Source organism: Leptodactylus fuscus, chromosome 7 (assembly GCF_031893055.1).
Source record: "Leptodactylus fuscus isolate aLepFus1 chromosome 7, aLepFus1.hap2, whole genome shotgun sequence".
Classification (NCBI taxonomy): domain Eukaryota; kingdom Metazoa; phylum Chordata; class Amphibia; order Anura; family Leptodactylidae; genus Leptodactylus; species Leptodactylus fuscus.
The window spans coordinates 3,998,818-4,014,773 of NC_134271.1; the positions used below are offsets into that span (position 1 = coordinate 3,998,818).

At 43.2% G+C, this 15,956-nt stretch overlaps 1 protein-coding gene across 1 annotated transcript in view; it reads left to right on the top strand.

Moving 5' to 3' along the window:
* Nucleotides 1-13,726: 13,726 nt before the first annotated feature.
* LUZP2 (leucine zipper protein 2) overlaps nt 13,727-15,956 on the top strand; it is a 323,103-nt gene continuing 320,873 nt past the window's right edge. Inside the window, exon 1 of the mRNA XM_075280836.1 lies at nt 13,727-14,044. Coding sequence (XP_075136937.1) covers nt 13,980-14,044 — 65 coding nt within the window. The 5' untranslated portion in view covers nt 13,727-13,979. The remainder of the gene's footprint in view (nt 14,045-15,956) is intronic.

Genomic DNA, 15,956 nt, shown 5'->3' on the forward strand with positions numbered 1-15,956 from the left:
TGTATCCAGTATATTATACTATGTCTTCAGTATATTACATTATATATTCAGTATATTATGTATCCAGTATATTATACTATATATTCAGTATATTATATTACGTATCCAGTATGTTATATTATGTATTCAGTATCATACACTATATATTCAGTATATTATATTATGTCTTCCAGTATATTATATTGTCTTCAGTATATTATATTACGTATCCAGTATATTATATTATGTCTTCAGTATATTATACTATGTCTTCAGTATATTATACTATGTATTCAGTATATTATACTATGTCTTCAGTATATTATACTATGTATTCAGTATATTATACATCTCATAGTGCAACATTAAAGTAAAATGTAACAATTAACGGTCGTTGCCTCATTGGGGGGGGGGAGGGTAATGTAACTGGTTTCAGGCTAAAATGGACTTGATCCCTAAAGCGTTAACATTTACTTCCAGCATTTATGGGATTGTTTGCCAGTAATATTTACTTGGGCCATAAATTTTAAATCTGTAATAAAGAAAATGTCATTTTCGAGTCGGTTTTTGCAATTTTAATGCGACTGTTAAGAGGGGGGGTTAAGAATTATTTTTCCGCATGAGCCGCAATGATAAATTTGGAGCATTTTCACCCTCTCCAGTCTTAGCTTACACTCTCTAAATATTAAAGAGGATTAGTAAATCTGATTATTTTTGCATGATTTATATATTAGAATTGATTCACAAGGGTTAAGATTCTCCATTTGTTGGGTTTCAGAGGAATCAATAGAGGCGGCATGAAATATCCGCACATGTATATCAGATAGGACAATGGATTAAGAATGTATTCATCTGTATTCAATACCACATCAAGACAGCAAACTTGGTTTCTTTAAGGTGTTGCATTGCATGCTGCATTAAATATGTATAGACGGATGAATATTTTGTGTGAATGTGTGTCGAAACATTGATACTTGTAATAATGCCTATTATTCATGAATATATTCCCAGTCACTGATACACATTGCTGAGGTTTTACTGCAGCCCTGGAATCCTGAGCACAATAACCCCCCCTAATGGACGTTCTGCAGATGAAGATTTCTGCAGCAAAATGACAATCTATGCAAGTCAGTCTATAATATGGAAATGGATTCAGACATTCATTGTTCTGCATTTTTTCATGTTCGATTTTCATATTAATCTATTAATTACATTTAGGCTTTTTTCACATTTTATTAAAGATTTTTAGATTGTATAAGATTTATTAATTTTATTATTATTATTATTATTATTATTAATTTATTTTTTTAATTATATTTTTATTTTTTATACTGAATAATTCAGAATCCTAACCTTCTCATCCAGCACTGTATCATAACGTATATTATTTGATATTTCACTTATCGTCTTCATGTTCAGCACCTTGGAGAGAGACAAAATGTTTAAGATTTTTTGATGTTGCTACAATATCCTCTAAGGCTAAGATGTTGCCGCAGATTCTGCATCTGATTAAGACTCGATACACACTGGACTCGGTGACTGATTGGGGATTCCAACCCCAGTTCCACTTGAAATAGGAATAGAGAAAAATCCTGTAGAAATTTTCTGTCCATTTGTTTCGGGCCAGAAACCAAGTGTAAACACACCCGCACATTATAGCCTATGGGGTCTGTGGGTTTCCATGGCTAACCACTTTTTTTTAAGAAGATTGGGTTTCCATTTTTGGGGTCCCCAAGTGGTGAAACCCCAATTAAGCATCAGCTATGGAACCCATTGTGCAAGGTTTGTCCCGCTCAGCCCCATTGTATCTGAGGATTCGCAGCCTGCAAACCTACAGCTGAAAGCAAAGACTCTTTTCCAGCATTTAACAGGTTCCACAGGGGGGATATTTGGAGACGAATCTGAGATGTTACAACACATCTAAAAATTCCTCCGTGTGAATGGCCCCATAAGTGGCAAACAGTAACGCAACGTGACAAAGGATTCTGATATAAACTCACATTACAATGTGTCACTCACTTTAATGAATGAACTCTAGAGGACCTGACATGGAGGAGAGGTTTCCGCTGGTAATTCCCTAATATGTCTTTACTATCATGAAATTTAGGTAGTGACTATAATACAAGTGTGTGGTGGCTCTAGTCCCTTCAAATGTTCAAGAATTGTGTCCTTTCTATATATATAATTTCTTAAGATATTACCAGTCTGTAGCAGTCTGGGTGAGTGACTGTCTCTCATCTCCTGTCCGTGACACTGCCCAGGTCTTGGTTAACAATAGCTATTGCCACCGCTCCCCATATGAGACTTTGTAGGAATCTGTCAGGTCACCCACTATCTTGCATGTCTATGGGGACTCCACTCTGGTGGATGAGCCCCTTTGACCACCAATTCTTCTTGATGATCAAGCCCACCCTGGTCTCCAGTTAGCCAACACAACTCCAAAGGACAGGACAAAGCCTTAAAAATTGACTTGACATCATATGCAGGTCTTAGGGGTTTAGCCCTTTCCTTTCCTTGGTTTTTCCCATCTGGATTTTGGAACATGACTTGAGCGTCACACTGCCCATACACATGCCAGCTTCCTTAGCCTACTGTATTGTATTGCATTGCAATGCTGCTACTTCTTTCTGTTTGTTGTCTGCTCATAGACCTGATATTCTTGCTGCCGGTTACTGTGACAGGACAAGAGGACATCAGCGAGGACCAGTGCAGTCCAGCAGCCCACAAACAGCACATAATACACATAATACATCACATGGATACAGTAATGGATACAGTATGTTACACACTTAGCACAGTTGGTATATAAGATATACATCCATACAAGGGAATAAGAGAACAATAAAACAAATTGGCACAATTCTGAGCCGCCCCTTAGACCGTCTTTCAGAGAACCCTGCAGTCTCTCTATGTGCCGGTGAGACTATATGGCATGTTACCCCCTTTTTTATCTTTTGGATTCCATTTTTCAGTGATTCCTCCGCCATTGTTCACCAATTTACCAATTTGCAAATGATGAAATTGACCTAAGAAGAACTTGGTATGACAATGATATTCCCGGCCATGTAATAACAGAGAACGGCCCCCGGTATTTTATGTCATGTCCCTTACTGCATATTCTTATAATGAGCCCTATGATCGCCCATATTGAAGTGTCTTTCGCAATCACATATAACGTTCGCCTACAGCAGCGATTCTACAGCAGAAATAAAGATCTTGGCGCATTATAATAATCTAAAGTGAAAGTCATAGATGATCTCATCATGGGGGTCGCGTGCGGGTCTTGTCGGAGAGATGCTTCTGTAGATTATATAAGGGCAGGATCCAAGTATTTATGAGGTTACCAAGCAATAGCCTTCCATCAGGGGTGTCCATACAGGGAGATGGTCATGAAACAAATGAGCTTCCTTCTACTTTTGGACCCTTGGAATGATCCATAATCCCCCCTCCCCCTTCACATACCCAATGGCCTTTGCAATCTGTAGGGCCCATGCTTCATATTTGGTGGAGATATTGCAAACGTGGTAATTATATTATCCTATTACTGTATAGTAAAAGTGACCTGTATATTAATAGGGTCCTGTAGGATGACTCCAGGGTACAGGTGAGACAGGTCGACAGGTGAGCGTAGACTGGGCTAATGGTGGAACTGCTTATTGCTTCCAGGATTCTGGTAGGATGACTCCAGGGAACAGGTGAGATTCTGGTCACAATGAGTTACCCCCTCTACCCAAAGGATAAGGAGTAATGTGGCAATTGGTGTCGGTCCGACCACTGTATTACTATTGATCATGAGGTACGGCTTTTGCATCCAGTTTGACTGAAGCCTCAGGTTGGAAATCTCTCCTTTCAATGGGACACACCAGTAATAGAAGAAGTGTCCCTTTAATTCTATAGTAATATATTAGGGTGGAAAGGATATGTCCACATATGGTTGTCCCATAATAACAATTTATAACTCGCTCACAGGTTAGGTGATAAGTTCCTGTATACCAAGAGAACCACCAATGGAGCAATGATTGTGATGTCTGCCATGTAATGTCTATGGGACTGCGGAGACAGCTGAGTACAGTGGTTAGAGACATCACCTCTGTCGTTCTGTTAGACCTTGGATGGAGCGGCACCAGTAATGTCCTTTGCTTCTTTCAGCCAGGGGCCACGGGACACCCATTCTTGTGATTTGTTGGGGTATTCCCCAATGACCAGACTTACAGACCAGACATATCCTATGGAAAGATGATATTGCAAGCTGTTATGGCAGGAAAACCTCTTTAGCCATATTACTATGTTAGAATTAACCATTAAACACCCGTTCTCCTGTATTTATAGCACTGAATGCCATTACGTTGCAGAAGTGAACTGTCCATACTCGGCTCCACCATGATGTACCAGCTTGTACAATGTATTTAAGACTTGAACATTAAGTACATGACTATATGATATGGTTGTATTATATAGTGACAAAGAAGGACACAGCAAAAACTGTTTTCTGCAATGGAAGGGGGCCCTTTATATTGCACAGGCTGTGCGGGAGGGTGAGGACTAAGCCCTGTATGGACTGCACCACTGCAATGTATATGTGGATACCAGTGGGAGTGAATACAAGTATATGAGTGAAAGCAGGAACGGCTGTGACATGAATGTTCCATATTATACTTGGAATTGTGAATTCTGCTTTGTTCGGTCTTGTCTGTAGGGTTGAATAATGCAAGGTTTGTGCTTAGAATAGGTGTATTGCTTGTCATCCTGTCATACAGATACATATGTTACAACATGGCATGATAACTAGGCTTTTACATATACATCTTATATAATCATAGTGAGCTGGCATCTGCTCAATGCAAAAATACCTATAAAATGGATATATTGATTATTACAGTGTAGGATCATTTCAGGTCTCCTTGTAATTATAGGAGGCATTGCTTAAAGTGTCTGGTCATTATCTACCTTGTATTCTGCAGATTCCTCCTCTGAATGCTATATCTGGTCATTATATACCTTGTATTCTGCAGATTCCTCCTCTGCATGCTATATCTGGTCATTATATACCTTGTATTCTGCAGATTCCTCCTCTGCATGCTATATCTGGTCATTATATACCTTGTATTCTGCAGATTCCTCCTCTGCATGCTATATCTGGTCATTATATACCTTGTATTCTGCAGATTCCTCCTCTGCATGCTATATCTGGTCATTATATACCTTGTATTCTGCAGATTCCTCCTCTGCATGCTATATCTGGTCATTATATACCTTGTATTCTGCAGATTCCTCCTCTGCATGCTATATCTGGTCATTATATACCTTGTATTCTGCAGATTCCTCCTCTGCATGCTACATCTGGTTACTATATACCTTGTATTCTGCAGATTCCTCCTCTGAATGCTACATCTGGTCATTATATACCTTGTATTCTGCAGATTCCTCCTCTGAATGCTATATCTGGTCATTATATACCTTGTATTCTGCAGATTCCTCCTCTGCATGCTATATCTGGTCATTATATACCTTGTATTCTGCAGATTCCTCCTCTGCATGCTATATCTGGTCATTATATATCTTGTATTCTGCAGATTCCTCCTCTGCATGCTACATCTGATCATTATATACCTTGTATTCTGCAGATTCCTCCTCTGAATGCTATATCTGGTCATTATATATCTTGTATTCTGCAGATTCCTCCTCTGCATGCTACATCTGATCATTATATACCTTGTATTCTGCAGATCCCTCCTCTGCATGCTACATCTGATCATTATATACCTTGTATTCTGCAGATTCCTCCTCTGCATGCTATATCTGGTTACTATATACCTTGTATTCTGCAGATTCCTCCTCTGCATGCTATATCTGGTCATTATATATCTTGTATTTTGCAGATTCCTCCTCTGCATGCTATATCTGGTCATTATATACCTTGTATTCTGCAGATTCCTCCTCTGCATGCTATATCTGGTCATTGTATGCCCTGTATTCTGCAGATTCCTCCTCTGCATGCTATATCTGGTCATTATATACCTTGTATTTTGCAGATTCCTCCTCTGCATGCTATATCTGGTCATTATATACCTTGTATTCTGCAGATTCCTCCTCTGCATGCTATATCTGGTCATTATATACCTTGTATTCTGCAGATTCCTCCTCTGAATGCTATATCTGGTCATTATCTACCTTGTATTCTGCAGATTCCTCCTCTGCATGCTATATCTGGTCATTATATACCTTGTATTTTGCAGATTCCTCCTCTGCATGCTATATCTGGTCATTATATACCTTGTATTCTGCAGATTCCTCCTCTGCATGCTATATCTGGTCATTATATACCTTGTATTTTGCAGATTCCTCCTCTGCATGCTATATCTGGTCATTGTATGCCCTGTATTCTGCAGATTCCTCCTCTGCATGCTATATCTGGTCATTATATACCTTGTATTCTGCAGATTCCTCCTCTGCATGCTATATCTGGTCATTATATACCTTGTATTCTGCAGATTCCTCCTCTGCATGCTATATCTGGTCATTATATATCTTGTATTCTGCAGATTCCTCCTCTGCATGCTACATCTGATCATTATATACCTTGTATTCTGCAGATTCCTCCTCTGAATGCTATATCTGGTCATTATATATCTTGTATTCTGCAGATTCCTCCTCTGCATGCTACATCTGATCATTATATACCTTGTATTCTGCAGATCCCTCCTCTGCATGCTATATCTGGTTACTATATACCTTGTATTCTGCAGATTCCTCCTCTGCATGCTATATCTGGTCATTATATATCTTGTATTTTGCAGATTCCTCCTCTGCATGCTATATCTGGTCATTATATACCTTGTATTCTGCAGATTCCTCCTCTGCATGCTATATCTGGTCATTGTATGCCCTGTATTCTGCAGATTCCTCCTCTGCATGCTATATCTGGTCATTATATACCTTGTATTTTGCAGATTCCTCCTCTGCATGCTATATCTGGTCATTATATACCTTGTATTCTGCAGATTCCTCCTCTGCATGCTATATCTGGTCATTATATACCTTGTATTCTGCAGATTCCTCCTCTGAATGCTATATCTGGTCATTATCTACCTTGTATTCTGCAGATTCCTCCTCTGCATGCTATATCTGGTCATTATTAGAGATGAGCGAACAGTGTTCTATCGAACACATGTTCGATCGGATATCAGGGTGTTCGCCATGTTCGAATCGAATCGAACACCACGTGGTAAAGTGCGCCAAAATTCGATTCCCCTCCCACCTTCCCTGGCGCCTTTTTTGCACCAATAACAGCGCAGGGGAGGTGGGACAGGAACTACGACACTGGGGGCATTGAAAAAAATTGGAAAAAGTCATTGGCTGCCGAAATCAGGTGACCTCCATTTTAGACGAATAGTGGATTTCAAATCCGGGTCATATGAGAATGTGAACTTTGTGACTATGAGACAGGGATAGCTGTACAGGCAGGGATAGCTAGGGATAACCTTTATTTAGGGGGGAATGTTATTAAAAATAACTTTTTGGGGCTCTATCGGGTGTGTAATTGTGATTTTTGTGAGATAAACTTTTTCCCATAGGGATGCATTGGCCAGCGCTGATTGGCCGAATTCCGTACTCTGGCCAATCAGTGCTGGCCAATGCATTCTATTAGCTTGATGAAGCAGAGTGTGCACAAGGGTTCAAGCGCACCCTCGGCTCTGATGTAGCAGAGCCGAGGCTGCACAAGGGTTCAAGCGCACCCTCGGCTCTGATGTAGGAGAGCCGAGGGTGCACTTGAACCCTTGTGCACCCTCAGCTCTGCTACATCAGAGCCGAGGGTGCGCTTGAACCCTTGTGCACACTCTGCTTCATCAAGCTAATAGAATGCATTGGCCAGCGCTGATTGGCCAATGTATTCTATTAGCCTGATGAAGTAGAGCTGAATGTGTGTGCTAAGCACACACATTCAGCTCTACTTCATCGGGCTAATAGAATGCATTGGCCAGCGCTGATTGGCCAGAGTACGGAACTCGACCAATCAGCGCTGGCTCTGCTGGAGGAGGCGGAGTCTAAGATCGCTCCACACCAGTCTCCATTCAGGTCCGACCTTAGACTCCGCCTCCTCCGGCAGAGCCAGCGCTGATTGGCCGAAGGCTGGCCAATGCATTCCTATGCGAATGCAGAGACTTAGCAGTGCTGAGTCAGTTTTGCTCAACTACACATCTGATGCACACTCGGCACTGCTACATCAGATGTAGCAATCTGATGTAGCAGAGCCGAGGGTGCACTAGAACCCCTGTGCAAACTCAGTTCACGCTAATAGAATGCATTGGCCAGCGCTGATTGGCCAATGCATTCTATTAGCCCGATGAAGTAGAGCTGAATGTGTGTGCTAAGCACACACATTCAGCACTGCTTCATCAAGCCAATACAATGCATTAGCCAGTGCTGATTGGCCAGAGTACGGAATTCGGCCAATCAGCGCTGGCTCTGCTGGAGGAGGCGGAGTCTAAGGTCGCTCCACACCAGTCTCCATTCAGGTCCGACCTTAGACTCCGCCTCCTCCGGCAGAGCCAGCGCTGATTGGCCGAAGGCTGGCCAATGCATTCCTATGCGAATGCATACTTAGCAGTGCTGAGTCAGTTTTGCTCAACTACACATCTGATGCACACTCGGCACTGCTACATCAGATGTAGCAATCTGATGTAGCAGAGCCGAGGGTGCACTAGAACCCCTGTGCAAACTCAGTTCACGCTAATAGAATGCATTGGCCAGCGCTGATTGGCCAATGCATTCTATTAGCCCGATGAAGTAGAGCTGAATGTGTGTGCTAAGCACACACATTCAGCACTGCTTCATCAAGCCAATACAATGCATTAGCCAGTGCTGATTGGCCAGAGTACGGAATTCGGCCAATCAGCGCTGGCTCTGCTGGAGGAGGCGGAGTCTAAGGTCGGACCTGAATGGAGACTGGTGTGGAGCGATCTTAGACTCCGCCTCCTCCAGCAGAGCCAGCGCTGATTGGTCGAGTTCCGTACTCTGGCCAATCAGCGCTGGCCAATGCATTCTATTAGCCCGATGAAGTAGAGCTGAATGTGTGTGCTTAGCACACACATTCAGCTCTACTTCATCAGGCTAATAGAATACATTGGCCAATCAGCGCTGGCCAATGCATTCTATTAGCTTGATGAAGCAGAGTGTGCACAAGGGTTCAAGCGCACCCTCGGCTCTGATGTAGCAGAGCTGAGGGTGCACAAGGGTTCAAGTGCACCCTCGGCTCTCCTACATCAGAGCCGAGGGTGCGCTTGAACCCTTGTGCACACTCTGCTTCATCAAGCTAATAGAATGCATTGGCCAGCACTGATTGGCCAGAGTACGGAATTCGGCCAATCAGCGCTGGCCAATGCATTCTATTAGCCCGATGAAGTAGAGCTGAATGTGTGTGCTAAGCACACACATTCAGCACTGCTTCATCACGCCAATACAATGCATTAGCCAGTGCTGATTGGCCAGAGTACGGAATTCGGCCAATCAGCGCTGGCTCTGCTGGAGGAGGCGGAGTCTAAGATCGCTCCACACCAGTCTCCATTCAGGTCCGACCTTAGACTCCGCCTCCTCCAGCAGAGCCAGCGCTGATTGGTCGAGTTCCGTACTCTGGCCAATCAGCGCTGGCCAATGCATTCTATTAGCCCGATGAAGTAGAGCTGAATGTGTGTGCTTAGCACACACATTCAGCTCTACTTCATCGGGCTAATAGAATGCATTGGCCAGCGCTGATTGGCCGAATTCCGTACTCTGGCCAATCAGCACTGGCTAATGCATTGTATTGGCTTGATGAAGCAGTGCTGAATGTGTGTGCTTAGCACACACATTCAGCTCTACTTCATCGGGCTAATAGAATGCATTGGCCAATCAGCGCTGGCCAATGCATTCTATTAGCGTGAACTGAGTTTGCACAGGGGTTCTAGTGCACCCTCGGCTCTGCTACATCAGATTGCTACATCTGATGTAGCAGTGCCGAGTGTGCATCAGATGTGTAGTTGAGCAAAACTGACTCAGCACTGCTAAGTCTGCATTCGCATAGGAATGCATTGGCCAGCCTTCGGCCAATCAGCGCTGGCTCTGCCGGAGGAGGCGGAGTCTAAGGTCGGACCTGAATGGAGACTGGTGTGGAGCGACCTTAGACTCCGCCTCCTCCAGCAGAGCCAGCGCTGATTGGCCGAATTCCGTACTCTGGCCAATCAGCACTGGCTAATGCATTGTATTGGCTTGATGAAGCAGTGCTGAATGTGTGTGCTTAGCACACACATTCAGCTCTACTTCATCGGGCTAATAGAATGCATTGGCCAGCGCTGATTGGCCGAATTCCGTACTCTGGCCAATCAGCACTGGCTAATGCATTGTATTGGCTTGATGAAGCAGTGCTGAATGTGTGTGCTTAGCACACACATTCAGCTCTACTTCATCGGGCTAATAGAATGCATTGGCCAATCAGCGCTGGCCAATGCATTCTATTAGCGTGAACTGAGTTTGCACAGGGGTTCTAGTGCACCCTCGGCTCTGCTACATCAGATTGCTACATCTGATGTAGCAGTGCCGAGTGTGCATCAGATGTGTAGTTGAGCAAAACTGACTCAGCACTGCTAAGTCTGCATTCGCATAGGAATGCATTGGCCAGCCTTCGGCCAATCAGCGCTGGCTCTGCCGGAGGAGGCGGAGTCTAAGGTCGGACCTGAATGGAGACTGGTGTGGAGCTATCTTAGACTCCGCCTCCTCCAGCAGAGCCAGCGCTGATTGGTCGAGTTCCGTACTCTGGCCAATCAGCACTGGCCAATGCATTTCTATGGGGAAAAGTTAGCTTGCGAAAATCGCAAACTGACAGGGATTTCCATGAAATAAAGTGACTTTTATGCCCCCAGACATGCTTCCCCTGCTGTCCCAGTGTCATTCCAGGGTGTTGGTATCATTTCCTGGGGTGTCATAGTGGACTTGGTGACCCTCCAGACACGAATTTGGGTTTCCCCCTTAACGAGTTTATGTTCCCCATAGACTATAATGGGGTTCGAAACCCATTCGAACACTCGAACAGTGAGCGGCTGTTCGAATCGAATTTCGAACCTCGAACATTTTAGTGTTCGCTCATCTCTAGTCATTATATACCTTGTATTTTGCAGATTCCTCCTCTGCATGCTATATCTGGTCATTATATACCTTGTATTCTGCAGATTCCTCCTCTGCATGCTATATCTGGTCATTATATACCTTGTATTTTGCAGATTCCTCCTCTGCATGCTATATCTGGTCATTATATACCTTGTATTCTGCAGATTCCTCCTCTGCATGCTATATCTGGTCATTATATACCTTGTATTCTGCAGATTCCTCCTCTGCATGCTATATCTGGTCATTGTATGCCCTGTATTCTGCAGATTCCTCCTCTGCATGCTATATCTGGTCATTATATACCTTGTATTTTGCAGATTCCTCCTCTGCATGCTATATCTGGTCATTGTATACACTATATTCTGCTGTCACAGATGACTTTCTGGATAAGTTGTTACCTGGGTGTATATGTGGAGTAACACTATATCTGGTAATTATTTACATCATATTCTGCAGATTCCTCCTCTTCATGCTATATCTAGAATCTGTTCTTTGACCATCTCACTCAAAATCAGTTACAGGATCGTGCAGGACATATATAGAGAAGTACTGACATGTACTGATGCAAGTAAAGTGCTTTGGTTGTGATAGAACGCTTCTATTCATCGTCTTTCTTCTCTTATCTCTCCCTTTGCCTGCCCTCTCCTTTCCCTTCCCTTCTCCATAGACTTCTATAGACATGCGTTATCTGAGCCATATGACCTATAGTCGGTATCCAAAGGTGGTTTAAAGAAGTGGAGGAGGAAACAGAGTGAAGGTCAGAAAGAAACATTTCTTTCTTGTTGTTACAAAGTTTCTTACTGCAACGTTTGTTGGAACGGTGGGGACTATTTCATTTAGATTTCCATCCAAGTTTTGAGTAGACAGAACATTTTACTTTACTTTTCTTTAAGAAGACCACCATCCCCTATAGGGTACCTCTTGTTTGCCTCACTTTGGACCAATATTTTGAGCTGACATTTTGGCACATTTCCGGACTCCCTCTATGGCCTTTCTATAACAATCCAGTAGGCCAGGCTATCCAGTATATCCTGTTATGTACATTATATCTCCCCATTGTTTTAAGGATTTGTATCATTGTCATTGTGCTACAATTATGGCGCATTATAAAATCTGTAACAATTAGAGATTCGGCTGTAATAAATGAGGTCAGTTCCAGAATGGAGATTTATTGCCCAAACCCTTATCCTACAGATGATCCCCTGCCGCCATTCACCAGATGCATCTTCATGTACAGAGATACCGTCAGGGAACGGCTTTGTGCTACGAGGGGGATATTTACAAGATTTGGTGATGGCTCCGAGTTGCAAATGAAATGACCCGAGCAGAAGTTTTCTTTTTACGTATCATCAATCATGGAGGGCGCAATATTAGAGCCTTGTATACAGTAAATGATGCAGAAAGCTTTCGGCACCATTTGCAGCCTAGAGGCTATGCTGGATAGGGCGCTGTCGGTCTATTAGTTCATCAGTGACTGTCCGGGGAGTACTGCAAGTCCCAGCAGGCGGCCAGTAGAGTGGGGGGCAGGGTTAGTGTTTGCTTTGGGGAAAGACAAAATATAATGTATTTATTAGGCAATTACTGGTGGTTTTCTTCACTTTCTGTGGTTCCAGAACCCTGGTCATATGACTGGGGGTTTAGTCCCATGATGGTGACTCCCATTACTATATATATATATATATATATATATATATATATATATATATAGTGATCCAGAAGGGGCAGGGTTGGTAATAAACTGTTCTTGCCTATTATTTGGGTGGTTGTCCAGTTGTTGTACCAGCCATCTCCCTGCTCCAGTATATACGTATGTATATATATATATATATATATATATATATATATATATATATATATATATCACAGTGAGATACATACATATACATCAGGTTATAGTCACTATGGCACAGAATGGTAACATAATATTCTTTCCATTGGCTTCTATTGTATTCTTCGATATCACACTCCGCATAGTGTCAGGTTAGCTCTGCTACATCTGATTTAATATTTCATTTGACTGCATTATTTATGGCAATGGGACCAGCAGTATAATGGTGACTTATTTCAATAAAAGCTGAGCACCAGAGATATTAATGATGATCTCCATATTAGATTCCCATTACTCATAAAGTACAATGGTCTGCGAAAAATCTTTGTGTGGCTTTAACCCCCTCCTTTGTTTACGATGGCAGGGCGCAGATCTCACCGCGAGCCGTATATCCATTTTATTTACAGCATGCTGAATGCTATCCAGCACAATTTGCACTTTCAAAGAATGCCAGCACCCTGCCATTGATCTATGTGCGGCGCGATCCATTATTTATGCGCAGCGTCCCATGGGTAATATGTATGTATCATCAGTTGTTTAATATTTACCTTCTGCGCGTTGCGTGCCATAGGATGGGAATAAATAAATGGTGTCTTTGGTTAATTGGGTGCAAAGTCCACCAGGCACGAGCCCTGCACTAATTATTCCACAACACAGGGGGGGGGGGTGATCATAGATTCGTGCCATTGTGCAAAGAGTTAAGAGCCCCCCTTGCACACTCCCCTTTCTCCCCGGTTGCCACTTAAACTGCTAGTAATAACAACCCCCTGAGGACATCAATAGAGTCACAGTGTTGAATAATCACAGACTATCAGGCAAGGATCCTTGCAGCAGCAGGTCCATTGCCTGTGACATCACACTTGGAGCTTGCATCTAGCTTAGAGTTGCTTTCATTAGCCAGTCTGTTGGTCTGTCTGCGTTTTCCTTCTCCTTTGTACTGGAACATCCTGCCTTGAGGAAGGGCTTTCTATACTATAGACCAAGGCTCGGTGGGAGGAAAGAATTCCAAGCCACAGACCAGGGGAGCTGCAGCATGAAATCTATCCCTGCTTGCTACTTCCTATCTCTCCTCTTGCCTGCGATGGTTTTCAGCACCAGGTGAGCAGAGAAAGCATGTTGAGTATTGTGGAGCATTGTGTGGGATACTACGCCGCTTTCCATGATCATTGTTGGCTTTTGCAGCCTGCACGGCTCTGTGCTTGCCATTGGGGACTTTGGCTACATCTGCCTGGGTTGCACAGAGCGCTGTGTATGTGGAGTGGATTCTGCAGGTCGGCGCTGGAGGGGTTAAACGCTGTAACGCAATCCGTTCAAGTTGCCGGGTTATTGCAATAGGGTGAAGGCATTTTTTTTGAGAATTTGGATGAATTCTGTGCCATGGCTATGGGTAGGAGAGCTGCTGAATTAACCACTTGCTGACTAGAGGGGGGTGAAAAATTGATTTTCGATTCGATTTTTTAATGTCATGATGTCGGGTATCAAAAACACTTTGGTAAAGTTGCTTTGTTACTTTGACTTTTGCCATTGCCTTGGTATCTGGCTCATATCTATGGCATTGCTGACCTGTTCCACGGTGATGTCTATTGTGACATGTGTTTGTAGTATCATTGAGTATCAATGTGAAGATTTCTGTGCTGCTACAATGTACAGGATCATGGAATTTGGGCCTCGGTTCTGCTGCATTCTGCTGTATCTGAGCAGGTTGGAAGATGTTCTGCCTATAGGGTAAGTGTCCATTGGATCAAGCTGAGGAATATCTGGTCATGATGGGGTTAAGAAGGCTAATAGGGTCTTTTTTGTAGGGAAGCAGATTTATTATAAAAGTGCTGGTAGCATTGATATTCTAGGCTGTCTCTGGAATATCGCCGCCTTATACAAAGTCTTGCTTATCTGTTTGAATGATGAAAAGTTGGTTCAGTGGACGGTACAATATCTGTCATTGTTCTGTGTGGCTGCACCATGCAGTGTGCAGTCTGCCCTCGCTCTGCCCTTCCCACCAATCACATCCAGAAGGACACATCGTGTGATTTTATTTATTAACCCCCCTTAGGATTCCGCCTTCCACAATCTTTCATTCATTGCCTTATTAAAACAATTGCATGTCAATGTGAGCGATGGAGAGATGGAGAATTGTCCAGTGGAAGAGCCGACAGCTCTTACTTTAGGTCGGGGTGAACTGACTTTGTGTGTTCTTGGGTTGCCACAAAGACTCCATAGTGACAATGGGTCAAGGAAGCCAAGAGATGGGTGAAGTAACATTCTTATAATGAATGGTGTGTGTACAATGGCTGAAGATGTTCTTAAAGGGACAAAGTTTATGGTCAGATCACAAAGAAGAGCCGTATATATCATCTGCCCATAGGTTTGGAAATGGAGATGATCAGAACACGAGATATATAAGATACAATGTAGGAGTCCATGGGGGCGGCCATACTTCCTGGCTTCTTATCAAACTCCCGTCTGAAGACACTACGGAAAGTTTTTTGCTCCAGAAAGTCTAGAGATAGATTGAAGGGTCCATTACTTTCCAGAGCTCGTGCCAATGGGTTTTGGCTAGTATTGCCGATCAAACTCAATAAAGACACCCAAATGCATTCTTAATACTGATGCCCAAACTAAAAGACTGGTCATCAGTATCTGATCTATGGGGATCAGACACCCGGACCCCATATTCACTGATCCAGCTGCTTCCATGTGCCAGAAGCTTCTGCTATGGACCAGGCTGGAGGAATCTCTCCTCCTCTTCTAGGAACCTGTGCGGAGTTGTAGTCCTGACTCCCGTATAGGGGTATTGCTGTTCCCATCCTATTACTTGATTAGTTGCAGAGCTTCTTCCAGTCCTGTCCACTGCTGTAACTTTTGGTGCTTGGACGTAGTCGATCAGTTGATCTGTGCCGGGTCCCCCACATGTCAATCCATAGAATCAAATATGCAGTTGGGACCAGAAAACCCTTTAAGGTGAAAGCGATAGAGTTGCAATACTAAACACAGTCCAAGACAAAGGATAGCG